The 18455-nt window shown below is 34.1% G+C and overlaps 5 protein-coding genes across 5 annotated transcripts; 1 reads left to right on the forward strand and 4 right to left on the reverse strand.

The window, feature by feature from the left end:
- Positions 1-1333: 1333 nt before the first annotated feature.
- Positions 1334-2043, reverse strand: LOC123917334. Its single transcript, XM_045969024.1, has one exon. The coding sequence runs from the start codon at positions 1924-1926 to the stop codon at positions 1423-1425; it is 504 nt and encodes a 167-aa protein (XP_045824980.1). The 5' UTR covers positions 1927-2043; the 3' UTR covers positions 1334-1422.
- LOC123917337 lies at positions 1913-3795 on the forward strand. The gene is made up of 2 exons (XM_045969030.1): positions 1913-2303; positions 3264-3795. Exons 1-2 carry the CDS (start codon positions 2075-2077, stop codon positions 3365-3367), a joined length of 333 nt encoding a protein of 110 aa, XP_045824986.1. The 5' UTR covers positions 1913-2074; the 3' UTR covers positions 3368-3795.
- A 673-nt stretch (positions 3796-4468) lies between these two features.
- On the reverse strand, positions 4469-5574 carry LOC123917330. Its single transcript, XM_045969019.1, has one exon. The coding sequence runs from the start codon at positions 5416-5418 to the stop codon at positions 4567-4569; it is 852 nt and encodes a 283-aa protein (XP_045824975.1). The 5' UTR covers positions 5419-5574; the 3' UTR covers positions 4469-4566.
- A 1601-nt stretch (positions 5575-7175) lies between these two features.
- On the reverse strand, positions 7176-8387 carry LOC123917329. The gene has a single exon (XM_045969018.1). It carries the CDS (start codon positions 8140-8142, stop codon positions 7237-7239), a length of 906 nt encoding a protein of 301 aa, XP_045824974.1. The 5' UTR covers positions 8143-8387; the 3' UTR covers positions 7176-7236.
- A 7249-nt stretch (positions 8388-15636) lies between these two features.
- Positions 15637-16380, reverse strand: LOC123914766. Its single transcript, XM_045965938.1, has one exon. It carries the CDS (start codon positions 16378-16380, stop codon positions 15637-15639), a length of 744 nt encoding a protein of 247 aa, XP_045821894.1.
- Positions 16381-18455: the final 2075 nt, after the last annotated feature.

The following is an 18455-nucleotide window of genomic DNA, read 5'->3' on the forward strand; positions in this document are numbered from 1 at the left end:
ACCAATCCCACCGCCCACTTGCGGGGGTCCCATTTAAAGCCATAGTTTGGTTTTGCTCAGTATGGACTTAGCCCACCGAAATTGGCACCAGGGGGAATCGAACATGAGACCTTGAGAGGAGCATACTCCAAGGACCCAAGCCAACACCACTAGACCAACCCCACGTGGGTTAAGGTGGATCTAATATTATCACAAAATTGTTAGAGATGTCTCTCACATGAGGAAACCATCCAACTAATACTTTGTTTCACTCTGCTCTTCACTTCCATGATTATGATGTTTTCAATGAAAATATTCATATTCTATAAAAAACTTGCATTCAGTAAGGCAATTCATTTTTTTGTTGATAATAATAAGGCAATTCATCTGATGCATGCACGTGTGGACTACTCTGATAGATAAAACAATGGCTGCAATTCTTCTGCGCATCAGCGCATGTCTCTATGGAAGAGACAAGAACTTCTTTGGTTATTGTTTCCATGCCCTAAAATAAGGCTATAAACGTGTGAACGAAAAAGATACCAACTCATTAGTTATATTTTCTTGATTTGGTTCTCAGCTTCCTTGCTATTCTCTTGCTGAAGTCGCAATGTTTCCTATACATGCGTGCATCTTCCAACTCATCCCTATATTTTTAATTTGGCATCACATGAATAAACAGCATCACTGCATGTTGCTAATATAAAATTTCAATCTCTGCAGATCATGCAACTTAATGGCTATTATATCATTTGTTTGCAGAAGAAGCTACTTACTATTCTAAAATATCATGCAAAAATTTGAACTTGTCTGCTTTCTATGGATCAATTGGGAGCAAAAGGAATCTTCTTGTTCTGGCATTAATACAATTAGTACATTATTAATATAATGCATGATAGTAGCTCCTAATTTTAATACTAATTCGCTGATCTTAAGTAGATAAAACACAACTAACTTATTTATTGCTGTTATTAGCATATATAAAACTTGAGAACATGTGCAAGGTTTTTTATTTAATCATATGAACCTAATGCCAGTTTTGTGATTGACAACTAGGATATGCATTCAAATTGACCTTGAGCATATAAGGTATAATGTATAGTAATATAAATCTCATAACATTTATAGGTTAATGAATGAATTTTAAATTATATTAATAAGTACTTTAATAATTTTAATTTGGTGACTCTAGAAGTGATTTTTTTTTACTGATTTAACTTCTCTTTCCTTTCTCTTATTTTAGTGAAGAACATTTAAAAGAAAAAGGAAATTGAAAGATAAAATTTTGAAGGGAACTGTGCAAGATATATAGATAGATGTTGAACTAATAAGGATTTGATCCATATATTCAGTATTAAAAAGAAGATATAATCACATTCATGTACAGTTATGTAACACTCATGGGGGAAAATTGAGTGTGCAAAATTTATATATACACTATGATTAGTGGTTGAAGATGTTAAGAAGTGAAACTCTATTTCTAATTAATTTTCTTGAGATTTGTTCAACTCCTATTTCTAGATCTTGAATACACATCTCCAAATTTTCCATATGACTTTGAATATTCTCAGAAGATGAACACTGCAAAGCTGCATCCACCTTCTCAAATTCATTTGTCTCTGATTCATGAGAATCACAAACTGCTCTTTTTGAATGCATCAACTTGGATATTGCTGACCATCTGCCGTGCTTTGAGTGTCCTTTTTGATCGGAGATAAATAGTAACAAATGTTCTAATGAGCATAGGGTGACTGCTTCTGCTTCTTCCAAGAATCGAAGCTTAGGAGAGGAAGAAGCAATCAAATCATTCTTCATTGATTTCAAATTTATCAACGCCTTTCGAATTTGCTTCTTCATGTTCTTCCTAAGAGCCAAATATTTTACACCTTCGAGTGTCAAGCCAGTTTTGATTCCTCTCTTTCTGATGACCGACTGTAGTTCATGCATGTTTTCCTTTGATAGGGAAAGGAAATCTTTAGCTGCATTACAGATATCCAATATTCTAAGAGATCTTTCTAGTAGTTCATCGACAAATTTTTCATTGCACTCCTGTGCTAAGGCTTGTTGTTCAATTTGCAATTGAAGTAAGTTGTCGATGCAGTCATGTAAATCCTGCATGCTATTAAGTTTGTTGCATATCGAAGATGATGACCCTGAAGAGGCGCCTTCAGAACTCTTTAACCTTTGCAAGTTGTCCTCAAATTGTGATACAAGAGGGTGGGATGCAGACGGTAAGCTGTTGCTGCGAAGATGCAGAGAGCTCGCTGTGTTTGTTTCAATGACTGCCATTTTCTTCTTCTTAGAGAACAGAAGAAAGTCAGAAGGTATACAAGAGTTAATTTTAAAACTTGTGTTCCTGTTGCCTTTCTCGCTTCATATTTATAGCAAACAAAGCAACCCATTAAAGGAGACAAGATGAATATTTTTGTTCCTCAAATGTCACCTAATCTGTATGCAATTATATCATCTTGATTTGGATCTTAGCTACCTCACCATGATCTGGTAATGGTCCACATGCAATGTGCTTCCAACTCATCCCTGAGTACTTTACTTCAGAATCGCATTGATTCTTACAAATGGCATCTTTATAATATAATAGCATATGAAATTGTCTTCCTACAACAGAACATTTAATATAAGGGAAGTCATAATATTCAGCTACTGTTATATTGGTTACTTCTAGGTGGCGATGTTTATGCAATGTCACCAGCTAGTCATCTATTAATTTATGCTACCATTTGGCATGTTGTTAGTTCTCTGTCTCATAAACAAGTTAGAAAATAATTGATGCATACTGGTGAAGGGCATATAAAAAAACATGTTTGTTTTGGTAGCTTGGCATTTTTAAAGTAGTGGAGATAATTTATGAAATTTTAAAAATTGAGAGACTATATTTTCAGATTTAGAAATAGGGCACCAAAATGTACCAAAATAAAAAAAAGAAATAGGGCACCAAAAAATGAATCAGCAAAAGTATAGGACAAAAGTCTGTTTTAGACTTTTTTAATGTCTGTTTATGTTACGTGTTTGGTTTCTATTCCGGACTGTGCCAGAGCTCATTCGTGAACTGGACCGGGTTACCTGATCCATGCTTAACTAAGTGGACTATACGGTGGCCATGCCCTAAAACACACATGATTAACACTCGCTGGGACACGCGGGCCGCTGGATCATGCCGCACTGACCATTAGCCTACCTTATGGTCTAGGCCAGCTATGTCACATCTAACCCTAAATACCTATCACCTTTGGTGCCTACTGACTTGACCGTTGGAGTGTATGCAGGCACCCCTCTCAATGGAGTTCAACCACCAACATTCCGGAATCAACGACCTGTTACAGCCTTATCATCCAGATATCAAGCCCGAAAAGGATCAGTTTCTAACTAGGGTTAGAAACTTTTTCCACAATCTTCCCCCTTGAAGTTGAAAGTGTTGCAAAATCCTGAACCGAAGGCAATAACCCCTTCTCTGCAGCTTTTCTGTCAGGCACATCTGCTGCCGTGATTGTCCTCATCAGAAACCATCTGCACCGGGCCATTGAAGATGCGTAACCTGTAGTTTTCATAAGGTATTAGACTCTGATCAATAAAATGTACTACAAGTTTTATGTTTTTTCAATGCAAGTATTCATATTCTATCAAAGACTTGCATTTAATAAGGCAATTCATCTGATGCATGCACGTGTGTGGACTGCTATGATGGATAAACCAATGGCTGCAATTCTTCTGCGCATGTCTTTTTGGAATAGACAAGAACTTCATTATTGTTTCCATGCATTAAAATAAGGCTATAAACGTGTGAACGAAAAGATAAACAACCCAGTAGTTATATTTTCTTGATTTGGTTCTCAGCTTCCTAGCTATTCTCTTGCTGAAGTCGCAATGTTTCCTATACATGCGTGCATCTTCCAACTCATCCCTATATTTTTAACTCATGCAACTTAATGGCTATTATATCATTTGTTTGCAGAAGAAGCTACTTTCTATTCTAAAATATCATGCAAAATTTGAACTTGTCTGCTTTCTGTGGATCAATTGGGAGCAAGAGGAATCTTCTTGTTCTGGTATTAATTCTCTGATCTTAAGTAGATAAAACGCAACTAACTTAGTTATCGCTGTTATTAGCATATATAAAACTCGAGCACATGTGCAAGGTTTTTTATTTAATATGAACCTAATGCCAGTTTTGTGATTGACAACTAGGATATTCCATCACATAGACCTTGATCATATGGGCATAATCTATAGTAATAGAAATCTCTTAACATTTATAGGTTAATGAATAAATATTGAATTATATTAATAAGTTACTTTGAATAATTTGGTTACTCTAGAAGTGATTTTTTTTTTATTGATTTAACTTCTCTTTCCTTTCTCTTACTTTAGTGAAGATTGTTTGAAAGAAAAAGAAAAAGAAAATTGAAAGATTAAATTTTGAAGGGAACTTTGCAAGATAGATAGATGTAGGACTAATAAGGATTTGATCCATATAATTAGTATTAAAAGAAGATACAATCACATTCATGTACAGTTATGTAACACTCATGGGGGAAAATTGAGTGTGCAAAATTGATATATACACTATGATTAGTGGTTGAAGATGTTAAGAAGTGAAACTCTATTTCTAATTAATTTTCTTGAGATTTGTTCAACTCCTATTTCCAGGTCTTCAATGCACATCTCCAAATTTTCCATATCATTTTGAAAATTTTCAGTAGATGAAGACTTCAAAGCTGCATCCACCTTCTCAAATTCATTTGTCTCTGATTCATGAGAATCACAAACTGCTCTTTTAGAGTGCATCAGCTTAGATATTGCTGACCATCTGCCGTTCTTTGAGTGTCCTTTTGGATCGGAGATAAATAGAAACAGAAACAAATGTTCTAATGAGCATAGGGTGACTGCTTCTGCTTCATTCAAGAATCCAAGCATAGGTGAGGAAGAAGCAATCAACTCATTCTTCAATGATTTCAAATTCACCAACGCCTTTCGAATTTGCTTCTTCATGTTCTTCCTAAGAGTCAAATATTTTACACCCTCGAGTGTCAATCCAGTTTTGATTCCTCTCCTTCTGATGACCGACTGTAGTTCATGCATGTTTTCCTTTGATAGCGAAAGGAAATCTTTAGCCGTACTACAGATATCCAATATTCTAAGAGATCCTTCTAGTAGTTCATCAACGGATTTTTCGTTGCACTGTTGTGCTAAGGCTTGTTGTTTAACTGGCAATTGAAGTAAGTCATCGATGCAGTCATGCAAATCCTGCATGCCATTAAGTTTGTCGCATATTGAAGAAGATGACACTGAAGAGGCACCTTCAGAACTCTTCAACCTTTGCAAGTTGTCCTCAAATTGTGATAGAAGAGGGTGAGGTGTGGAGGGTAAACTGTTGCTGCGAAGATGTAGAGAGCTCTTTGTGTTTGTTTCAATGACTGCCATTTTTTCTTCTTAGAGAACAGAAAGTCAGAAGGTTTAAAAGAGTTTGTTTCAAAAATGAGTTTTATGTGGTTGGTTTTTTTTCCACTTCATATATAGCAATTAAGAGAGACAAGAAGAATATTCTTGTTCCTCAAATGTCACCTAACCTGTATACAATTTTATCATATTGATTTGGATCTCAGCTACCTCACCATGATCTGGCAATGCTCTCCATGCACCAAGCTTCCAACGCATCCCTCAATATTTTTCTTGTGAATCGCGTTGATTCTTACAAAATGGCATCTTTACAATGTAATACTTTATACTTAGAAATGCATAATGCATGCATTGTAAAGGGAGCTTTTGTTGGAAGATGAGAAGATGCTGTTTTATAACATAAATTATCTTAGTCTCAGAAATTGTCTTCCTACAACAGGACATATTGAAGGCAAGGGAAGTCGATATCTTGATCTTCAGCTTCTTCTTGGTGGCGATGTTTATGCAGTGTCCCCAGCTAGACACCTATTAATTTATGTTATCATTTTGTTTGTTGCAGTTAGCTGTCTCATTATGTGATAAACTAATTGATGCATGATGATTTGCAGAAGTTCACGTTCAAAATAATTATTTTTTTAAAGAGTATTGTTACTTTTTTCAAGATAATTTATGTTACCATTTTTCTATACCAGTGCAGTCTTATTGAGTCTTGGTTTAAACAGATGTATTTGAATGTATGTGAAGTTGCACAAGAGAGAAAGTTAAAGGGATACGAAATTTCTCAGCATCTCACTCAACCATCAAATAATTAGAGCGTAATGTAAGAAAATTAAGGGTTGTTATTTTAACAAACTCGTGATTTGTTTAATTTAAAACCATTGTAAAACCTCGCCTTTCTTCATGTGTGTGTCAACAAAATTCCTTAAGCATTTCATCTTTATAGGCTTCACGCTTGGGGGTTGTGGACCGCAGTAAAATCTCGTCTGTCTCTGACCAAACTCAAAGAGTTGAAATATATGTTGACCGAGTTTCATCACACTTGGTCATAGTGTTGATATTCAGTTCATTCTTCCCCTCTCTTGACCCGTTTCACTCATATTTGGTACATGTACGTCCACGTACCAGGAGAGAAGAGTCACTTCGAGATCGATAGACCCACCACGATATCTACAATAACTAGCAAAGGACTATGGCAGGAAAGTAATCTGCTAGGAAAGTTGTTGGCGAGATAGAACAAAAGGGGAGGAGGCCAAGGAAAAAAGGAAAACACACTTTTTACACAAAGTGAGACCTTACGAGACTATATTCAGTCGGGAGAGGTCAAAGATTCCACTAGGAACATTATGATCTAACTGTAATATCTACCATTGATTTGTTAATCAAGCGTTGATAATTTGCACTTTACACCCTAAATAAGTTGTTCGCTTTAGAAAAGCTGAATCTCAATTATCAGTATTAGCCATAATATAGTGTTGTAGGCCTATGTCATTAGTATATCATTAGATACTCAATACTCACTAACCCTAAACTCTAAACATGAAAAGAGGCAAATATTTGAAATACCTTCCTCTCTAAAGGGATTTCTGTATTTAAATTAAAATCAATGATATAAGTTTCACAACCATAAAAAAGGAAGTTTTCAATATGAAATGGATGCATCAAAGTATAAAAAGTTGGAGAATGGTTTCATATGTGCAAAGAAACACAATAACAGAAGAAATTAAACAATATATGTAACTTAAAAAGTTAGAGAATGATTTTCTTCTAAAAGTAAAATAGAAGCCAATTTCATTGATTCATTGACATGACATAATTACAAAACATTAATTCAAATTTATACAACTAGTGATTAAGGATGTTGAGAAGGGAAACTCTAATCCTAATAAACCGTTTAAAAAGAGGTTCAAGTGCTTCCACAAACACTTGAACAACAGACTCCAAATTTTCCAATTGATTCTGCAAATGATTGACATTATCTGATTTTCTTGTCACATTAAACACAAAAGACTGCAATGCAGCATCAACATTGGAAAACTCATTGATAACAGTTTCTTGTGTGGAAGAAACCTTCTTGTTTTGCATCATAAGCTTTGAAACCAAAGACCAATAATTACTTGGTTTCGATTGCGCCGGTCCAGAGATAAAAATCAAAAGTGACTCCAACATTGAAAGAGTAATCACTTCCACATCTCTTAACAAACTAACCAAAGTCACTTTTTCATGATCCTTATTATTGCTAGGAGATAATAATTTTCCTTTACCTTTCTTCACATTTGACTTCAAATTCTCCAAAGCTTTGAGAATTGCTTTCTTTACTACCTTCCTAGAAGCCAAAAATTTCCTCACCTCGGATGTTACCTCCATTTCGCCTCCTCTTTTTCTTCTCATAATCGATTGAAGTTCGCGCGCACATTCCTTTGTATGAATTAGAGAATCCTTTGCTACAGAACACACATCTAGTAGCCTTAGAGACCCTTCTAAAAGCTCGTCAGTCCATTTCTCTTGACGTGCGTTGACAAGGACTTGTTGAGTAAGAGGTAACAACACCAAATTTTCGACGCAATCATGCAAGGCTTGAAGATCAGTCAGTTTTCGACTGAACAACGATGAAGTGTTGATTTCATCGAAAGACTCTAAACTTGCTAAATGTTGATTGCATTGTAGGATTAAAGGGTGCGGTTTCGATGGCAAGCTTTTCGAGCGAGGTTGGTGATGTGATGTTGGACTAAAAGGAATAGTAGTAGCCATTTGATTTGATTTTTTCACAAAAGAGAAAAAAAGCTCTTTTGAACTTTTGAATTTGGATCTACCTTTCAGATTAGTTCAATATATATTGAAAGTTGAAGAGACACAAGGAATCAAATAGTAACAAAAATCCATAAAAGGCCTAACTGATTTAGATTCAGATCTATGAAAAATCTCAGTAATGTTCATACAATGTCTCTTGCATAGGAACATTACAACTCACAGTACTTAATGTTTTTGTCATTTAACACACGTTTGCATTGCAAGGTGTTACTTGAATGCAATTAATGCAAGCATAAAATTGATTTTTACAAATAGAATCACTTTTGTTGTGTTATAAATGAAACTATAGTACAAAATACAGATTGAATTAGTTGTACATATACTATATTAGTAGCAAGTTCTGTGCAGTCTTTCCTAAAGAAATGGAAGTAATAATTAATATACAAAGTGATTATAGGAAGACAAAAATCACGTTGTGCATTGAATTTTTAGATTCATAAAATAAAAGGACATGTGAAGGGACTTCATTTTTGACAATTTTTAATCATCAACTTACCTAACTATACACTTGTAATCTTTGACAGCAGTATATGGATTCAATTTGACTTTGAAAATCCCATGTGATGTGTGCTTGATAATAATTGATGTGGAGAGGTTTCCAATTGCTAATGCTACTCCACCTCCTTCCTCTCCTTCATCATTTTTGTTATTATTATGTTTTTATTTTATTACATATATGAGAAATAAGACTTTTTTTAACAATATTATAATTTATATATATAGGTACAAATTTCCACCGTGATTAATCGTTGTCGGGGAACATATCTAAGCAACTAATTTTCTCCATACGCAAGAATCAGAGGTCGAACATGCGACAACTTGTTTAATGTGAGAAACATGACTTTATTAAGAGATAGTTTCATTAAAGAAAATACAAAAAAAATCATTCAACTTTGGTTGGCAATTTGGAATCTCAGGTTGTTCAAAAACTTCAATAAAGAAGGTTTATTTATGCCTTATCTTTCTTTTTTTGGTAATATAATTATCTTTCATTTTTCAAGACAAGATTTGCTTGTGTGGTAAACTTGAAAAAAAAAAATAGAATCGAAATATTTTTCTATTACGTCAAAACCATTGTGTCTTGGAGGGAGGTAATGTAAATATATTTGTAAGTACTCTTTGTAAGTACTCTTAGGGCTCGTTTGGTGCACAGGATAAGAGATAAGATATGATAATTGTATCATATCCTGCCGCAATCCAGTGTTTGGTGATACAGCAGGATATGATAAGTTAATCATGAAGCTTATCCTATCCTGTCTCTCCAGTTATAATTTTTATCCTGAATTTGAGCTGGAGTAGGATAGGATAAGAAGAAAAAAATAATTACTGATTTATTTTATAAAATATATTTTAAAATACATAAAATAAAATTAATAAAATATAAATAATAAAATAATTAATTTTTAAATATATATGTGATTTTCTCATAGGGGTAATTTTGTAATTTATATATTCTAAAAAATCAAAATTTTACTAAAATTACAATATTTTAAAGTAAAATGATTATTAAAAAATTGACAAATAGGGATATTAATTTAAATTTTATAAAAAATTAAATATAATTTTTTTGCAATAGTAGTTTTATTATTTACGTATGAGATATATCATATATTTATTTGGCTTATCTAACATGTATATATTATTGAGTTATTTATTTGATCATGATTCATATAAAAAATTAAACTTGATTATTTTCTCATGATTTTTATTTTAAATTATATAAAGTTATTTGATTACTTATTTATATTTTTTATTTATAAAATTCAAAGTATTACAAAATAATTTTAAAAAAATAACAATTGTTTTACAAGAGTAATTTTGTCAATTAAATATGTTATATATCTTATCATATTATTATGAGCAAGTATGTATTAAAAACAAAATATAATAGTTATCATGTTTGTTATCTTGTGTGCACCAAACATAGGATATGATAACTAAGTATAATTGTTATCCTGCTGTTATCTTATCCTATCCTTATCCTGTTTTATATCCTATCATGTCACTATGCTATCCTGCGCACCAAACGGACCCTAAAATCTTCCATATCTTCGACTAAGGCACCATCCCATAAGAGTAAAGTTATGGCGCATAATGCAGGACTTATGCACCATGCATAAATACCCAAAATTGCTTAGTGCGCCTCCTATATTGCTTAGCGCACCCTCCAGATTACTTAGCGCGCCCCCAGATTTTATTTTATTTTTTAAATTTTGATTAATTAAATTTTAGTTTATTGATTAGGGATAATTTTTAGAGTATTATGTATGGTTAAATGTTTTAGTAGTTAGTTTTAAACTAAAATCATGTCAAAATCATTTTGTTGTGGAATGGTTTTCAGAGATATGTACTCAAAAACCATTAGATGTACTTAATAGTTTTATGTTAATTGTGATAAATGAAACCATAGTTACAGTACATGTTTTAGTATGTAATTTTAAATTAAAATATGGCTATATAATCATTCATCACAATTAATTTAAAATGGGTTCTTATAGTATGTACTTCAAAGGAACAAAAGTAATTATTTAATTGGAAATGGGGGGCGCGCTAGAAATCTGGGGGAGGAAAAAAAATTGGGGAGCGCGCTAGAAATTTGGGGGAGAAAAAAACTGGGGGACGAAATAAAACTGGGGGCGCGAGAAAATCTGGGAGGCGCGCTAAGCATATCGGGGGGCGCTAAGCAATCTGGGGGGCGCGTTAAGCAATTTTCATTATTTATGCAATAGTGCATAAGGAAAAAGCTTATGCACCATAACCACTCCCCATCATCACCATAAATTTATATCATAAAAAAAAAACTTTAGTAAAAGAATAGTTTGCCATGTGATCATCAAAGTCCTCTGTGTGTGCCTCACTGATTCCGCATTTACAAATATTCTCCCCCATCTGCCAGTAAAAGAATAACACGATGGGCGAGAATATGGGCTACATCGTCTTATTTAATATGGCAGTGGCAGAATGAGAGAGTTCACAATGCAGAGTTTATAGGTCCAAAAACCTTGAAGTGAAGTGCTTGAATATGTTCGCGACTATGATACTATTAGTGAGGCTGGAGCGCAACAGAAGAATAAACAAACATAAATTATTAATGTGTGATGTAAAGGAGCAGCCGAAGGTATTCACTTACACAGATGGTTCAACGAAGAAAGGGGTTGGAGTGACAGGTTGTGGTGGTCTTTTTTGAGATGATCGCGGTTGTTGGATAGAGAGATTTGTGAAATTCCTTGGTAAAACCACTACCTATATGGCGAAACTATTAAGGATTGCATAGCAAGAAGGCGGGAAATTGTGAAGGTGGACATTTAAATGGACTATTTGGTGGTTATTCAGACATCATTCTTTCCATAAGCAGAAGTCAGAAATCGAACTTTTGACCACTTGCTTAAGTGGCTCAAAAAGTTTACCACTTGGACTGGACCAATTCATTATTTATTAGTTTACCACTTGGCTCAGAAGTCAGAAATCAAATTTGTTTTCCCTTCCAACTATATATTGGCTAAAGATGTTAAGAAGAGAAACTCTTGTTCTAATGAGTTGCTTTTAAAGGTGATCAACACCCACTTCTAAATCATCAATGCAAATCTCCAAATTTTCCTTATTTGCCAAGAATATTCTCAACAGATGAGACCTTGAGAATCATTACAAGTCACTAATTGGGTGCATCAACTTAGCTATTGTTGACCATCTATTCGTCTTTGATATTGTCCCTTGGAACCAGAGACAAACAACAACAAATATTCTAAAGATCTTATAACAAGGATAAAAGAAGAACAAGTGTCATTGTCTTTGCTTGAAGAAGAAGCAATCAATTTATTTTTTATTTCTCTCAAAGTTCTTAAGGCCTTTTGTTTAGTGAGCAGGCAATTATATCATCTTGATTTATTTATTTATTTATTTTACAATGGAGTTGAGGATTGAAACTACGACCTCTAGCATACTACTCAAACCCGTCACCACTAGACTAAACCTTGTAGCTTTATATCATCTTGATTTGAAAATTAAGATATAACATTTTGTTTATTAAATGCTTCCTACTCACTACTACTAGGCCTCACAACTGAAACCATTACATTTTTAACTATGGATCACATGTTGGTTTGAAAATTGGAATTATTTATATGGTTGCTGATACAAAAAGAAATTCAAAATATATGGACCCTGCAAAATTGTGTTGGAAGCCTTTTTATGAATCTCAAACAGCATTCAGTCTGCAAAATTGTCTGCTGAATTAAGGGCAAGATAAATCTTAGGCTTCAAACATGAAACACGAAATTAAAAGGTGTAAGGTAAAGGTATACAAATTACAAACAGGATATTCTGGCTGGCAGTGGCACCATAAAGGAAATTGCTTGGTAGGGAAATTCCATGAGGTAATTAAGTAAGCAACATAAAATAAAAATTAAACATTAATTCTTATCCAGTCAAACGCACACTGAGAACAAAAAACATGTAGCATATATTTTGAAAATGTTGATTCTCTATGGTTCATGGATTGGTCTCCTGAATTTGAGTGGTTACCGCACTCCTCCCACCTCCTTCTCCCTATGCAAATGCGACAGGGCTATTAGTCTCTTGAACGTATAGTGGGTATTGTGTATTCTACATATAGAGAAGGGCAGTATTTGCGAACATGGTAGTAGGAGCCACATTCTGTGCATAAGGCATTGATATGTGAGTCTTCGTAATGGATTCGATACAATTCTCCGTTAATTCCAACTTTTTTTACCACAGGCTTATCCAAATCAATTTCAACACACACTCTAGCAAATCTTCCAAATTCGACCCACAAAGCATGAAGATCAACCTTGACTGGGTTTCCTATTGCCGATGCAACAGCCAACAAAAAATTCTCATCATGGTAGACAAGGTGTAGGCCAGAAATTCTCACCCAAACCATGGTTTTGTTGGTGACCGATGTCCCTGTTGTATTAATGGTAGAGGTAAATCAACAAACTGAGAGATAGTGATCAAGCAATTTCCAAGGGACTCCATTGATGACCTTTGTTTTACCCTCTTCTCTATCAAACTTGACCATATAAAAACCATTTTCAATATCCATCAAATCAAATTTACCTGCTAAGTTCCATACATTCTCCAATTGGTTTTTCATGATGTCGAATGTTAGCTCTTTGCCAATTATTTTGACTACAAGTACATGGTACACTCAACTCATCAATGACTTTTGTGTCAACATGTAGCATAGGAAAAAATTTGCCGGCAGCACCACCATGGTCATAAGCATGTTCAATCCGCACAAGTTTTTGAGATAACAGATCAACCTTTTCACACATCACAGGCACTTTAGTGCCGTCCAAGACTTTATCTCTGAAAGACATCAAGGTATGCCTCTCGGTCTCCTTATCTTGCACCGGTGATGTTGGCTGCCGACTTGAGGTTTGAAAAGGGAATGCCATTGTGAGGTGAGCTATAAAATAAAAACACTAGCACTTCTATAGAACTAATAATAGTGATAGTTTATGTTACCTCCTTTCTTCCTTACAGTATATATAAGCAGAAAACAAAATACTAGTCCTCCCTCCCTATCACGGTTGTCATTAATTTTCTTTTGGGAAAACATAAGTTTTCTTTGGAAGTGATGTACACATTACTTCGGTGGAGTATTCATGGGAATACACAAAGCCATATACAACCGTTTGACTGCTCTATGTGGGATAAGGGATTGAACAGCTGATAAGTGATTAAATGCTTTATGTGGGAATACATGTAATGATTTTGAGAAAAACGTAAACAAATTAAAGTGCTGTAATACTTATGACTCCTCCCAATTCCAATGTAACTCAATGTACATAATGTGATGGTTAGGTTTAATGGATATCCATGTTTACAAGAAACTTACGGAGTACAGTACATACATCCAAGTGGGTGTATTAAAAGTGGATGTCATCTAAAATACCAAAATAACATTTTTTCTACTAAATATCGTCAAAGACAAGAAGTTGTTAAATATATTAAAAGTTTTTCTTCGGTTGTTCCGCCGAGTACTTATATAGTATATTCTGTTTTTTGTAGATCAAACAAACCCTAATTGAAATTTTGATTTTTTTTTCCCTTCCAACTATTGGCTAAAGATGTTAAGAAGAGAAACTTCAAATCATCAATGCAAATTTCCAAATTTTCCATATTTGCCGAGAACATTCTCAACAGATAAGACCTTATGACTGATGAGAGATTGCAAAGTTGCATCCACCTTTACAAATTCATTGTATCTGATTCTTGAGAATCATCATAAGTCACTCTTGTTGACAGTAACAGTTTCTGCTTCTTTTAAGATAACAAGATCATACCGTCTTTGCTTGAAGAAGAAGCAATCAAATGGTTTTTTATTCCTTTCAAATTTCATAAGGCCTTTTGAATTCAATGAGTATTTTTCACTCTCAATTATCAATTCAACTCCAGTAGTACCTTGCACTATGCTACAAATATCCAAAAGCCTCGAAGACCCTTCTAATCAGTAAAGTCATCAAGTGCCAAGGTTTGTTGAGTAGTTGACAACTATAGCAACTTATCAACACAATCATCCAAATCCTGCAAGGCACTTAGTTTGTGACTTATTGAAGATGATGATAAAGAAGTGGTAGTGACTTCAGAATCCTTCAATCTTTGCAAATGCTCATTGAATTGTGCATAGAGTTCTTTCTGTTTGCTTCCATTTGTTTTATGTCAGATAACACAATAAAGGGATCAGAGTAAAAGATAGTATGTACAATTTGTTCTCAAGTTTGAATTTCAATAGTCTGCATATGCTTCATATATAGCATAAGTATTGAAGGAGACAGGTATACATTTTTCCTCCTTGATGTCATTGATTTGGATGACAATTATATCATCTTAACTTGAATCCGATCTAGCATGATATTGTTTATTCAGTGCTTCCTACTCACTAGGCCTTCCAACTCAAGACTACCATATTTAACTTTGGAATCACATAATTGTTTCAAAAATGGAATATTTGCAGGTTGCTGATACAAAATAAATGCATAATTTATGGTTCATGCATTGTACTGGAAGCCTTTGTCTAATGATCTTAAACATCATTCAGTCTGCAAACTTGCCTGCTGGTGGCACCATACCTTTTTTTAAAGGCCGTAAGGTAAAGGGTACACACATAACAAACGGATGCTGGCAAGTTTCTTATAAAATGGATATTGCTTGGTCGCGAAATTTGCAAATACCAATGCCATGAGGTAAGTATGCAACATAAAAATTCAACATTATTCTTATTTAGTCATTCACAGTCATTGAGACTAGAAAACATGTAGCATATATATTTTCTAAATGTTGCTTCCATTGTAAACTAACAAGGTACTTCATCATAAGCAAAAATAATAATTGGCACATTTCAAGAAAAGTAGTTAATCTCATTTAATCTTCCCAAAACATTAGTTATATTCCCTAAACTATTTCCATGTGTCACCGATGGATATAAGCGCAGCTGCTGCAACGATGGCCGTAGAAACCACATTGTGTGCATATGATAACAGAGTCTTCGTATTCAACTGGATACCATTTTCCATTGATTCCAACACTGCTTACGGAATCCTCATTCAACTCAATGTCAACACACACTCTAGCAAATCTTCCACGTTCGACCTTAACAGGGTTTCCTATAGCGGATGCAAGAGCCCACAGAAAATTTTCATCATAATAGACAGGGTGCAGGTTTGGAATTCTCACCCAAACCATGGTTTTAACAGTTTCCTTCGGTGCATCAGCCGACATCGACCTACAAACCCTAATTTTGTCGATGGTAGACATAAATTGACAAACAGAAAGATAGTGATCAAATAACTTCCAAGGGACTCCATTAATGACTTTTGTTCTATCCTCTTCCATATCAAACTTGACCACATAGAAACCACAATTTCCGAATTCCATCAAATCAAAATCTGGTAAGTTCCATAAATTCTTCAATTGGTTTTTCATGATGTTAAATTCTAACTCTCTACCTAGTAATTTAACTATCAATGCATCTTTCCAAGGTACACACAATTCATGATTGAGTTTTCTGTCAACATGTAGCATAGGAAATTTTTTGTTACCTTGGAAATGTTCAATCGAGACAAGTTTTTGAGCTAAGAGATCAACGTTTTGACGGATGAGAGGCACTTTTGACGGCGGTATCTCCGGCGATGTTGGTTTCGGAGTCGACGCCATAGGGAGCGATAAAACCCTAAACAGTAGACCTGAGATATGAGACTAGGGTTTTGGGAGTGAGATGAATATTCCAACTGTGAATTGAAGAAAGCTTATGCCAAGTAGGGGTGGCAAAGTGGGCATGCCCTCCCCGTTTTGGCCCGCCCTGTTTAAGCCCGCCCAAAAGCGGGGCGGAGCAACTTAGGTGTCCGGGTTCAACAACTCAAGCTCGTCTTATTGGCGAGTTGGCTGGCCGGCCCGCCAAATACTTTTTTTCTTTTAATAGTTTGAATTATAACTTCACAATTCTTACCTCCTAGTTGATGTTACAAAAAATACTAGCAGATTGTATTGAGAGAAGATTGTGAAGTTAAGCAGGTTGAATTATAACTTCACAATTCCTTAAAATTCTTACCTCCTATTTTTAAACTAACAGAAAATAGGGATAATTAAGAGTTGAGAGAAGATTACAGCAGAGAATAGAGATAATTAAACTAACAGAAACATTAATTAAGTTAATAAGTAATTTCTTACAATTACCCTTAATTAAATAACACTTACAATTACCCTTAATTAAACTAACAGAAACATCAACTAAGTTAATAAGTAATTCATTACAATATAAGATAAAAGGATAAATACTAGCATAAAGGGAGCACGACGGCAGATGAAATAATGAATGAAACAAACAACCCTAATTTTGGCAGAAAAAGAAACGTGAAGTTTTATATGAGAGAAAAATATTACTGGCTTGAGATTTGGGCTCCTCATTCCAAGCTCAATTTTCGGTAAAAGTAAAAAAATATAAAAAATTAAAAAGCCCCCACCCCTAATGCCAAGTAAGTTCAATGCCAATTTTTTATATTTGTTTATGTCATTAAAAATCCAATTTTTTTTGGTTTACAATGGAGCTGAGATTAAACCCAGGACCTCTAGCATGCTACCCAAACCCCCTCACCATTAGACTAAACCTAGTGGCTTATAAAAATCGAATTTAAAACCTCATACATACTATTATTAGACTAAATCTAGCGGTTTTGTATTCCAATTTTGATCTTGATATCGGCTCTTAAACTTGTTTGTTTCTATGAACTAAGGATGTCAATTTGATATGTAAATGGGAATCTCGAAAGAATTGTCTCGTTTGGGGACCACCAATGGATAATTTTTCCGCGTGAGAATGGGACGAGGAAAAATGCCCCCGAAAGAAGTTTGAAGATGGATGGGTTTTTTACGAAGTTTTCTCCACCGTTAGCGACGACTAATCTCGATGGGTGAGATCTTATCCCCATCCCACAGAGACTTCGAAATAACTTTTGGGCTCGTTTAGATTAACTTATTTTTGAGCTTATCCAAACAACTTATGCAATATAAATTAGGTTTAACGCTATTTTATAAGTTCACATTAGTGAAAATTGTATTTTTATAAGATATTTTATCATAAACTACTTTGACAAACTGATAATAATACATAAAAATTGCCTAATAGGGGTGCTCGCGGTTCGGTTTGGATCGGTTTTGTGGCAAAAATCCATCTGATCCAAAGTTAAAATTACTTGCGGTTCAGTTCGATTTTGGATGGCTAATTAAAAAAATCCAATCCAATCCGATCCAATTTTGTGCGGTTTAATTTGGATTAGTTTTTGGATATCCAAATTACAAATTAAATTTTATTTAATTAAATATTAATATTATAAATAGATGATAAAATAATATATTTGACGTGAAATATAACACATAATATGTTAAAAATTAATATTTTGCAATGATAATTATCAAATATATTTGAAACCTATGAAATAGTAAAAACAAATAGATGAAATTGAACTAATAAGTATTATTGAGAAAATTAAAAACCAAGAATTAATATGATAATGCAATATATCATAATAATAAAAAGTTAAATAACTATTAAAAATTATGTATGCGGTTTGGTTCGGTTTGGATCGGTTTTGAAAAATCAATCCAAAATCCGATCCGATCCAGCGGTTTTCACAAAATGACATCCAAACACATCCAAAAATATTCGGTTTTTTGCGGTTTTCGGTTTTTTTGGATCGGTTTGCGGTTATTTTTTGGATTGGTTTGGATTTGAG

The sequence above is a fragment of the Trifolium pratense genome, linkage group LG3, assembly GCF_020283565.1.
Source record: "Trifolium pratense cultivar HEN17-A07 linkage group LG3, ARS_RC_1.1, whole genome shotgun sequence".
Classification (NCBI taxonomy): domain Eukaryota; kingdom Viridiplantae; phylum Streptophyta; class Magnoliopsida; order Fabales; family Fabaceae; genus Trifolium; species Trifolium pratense.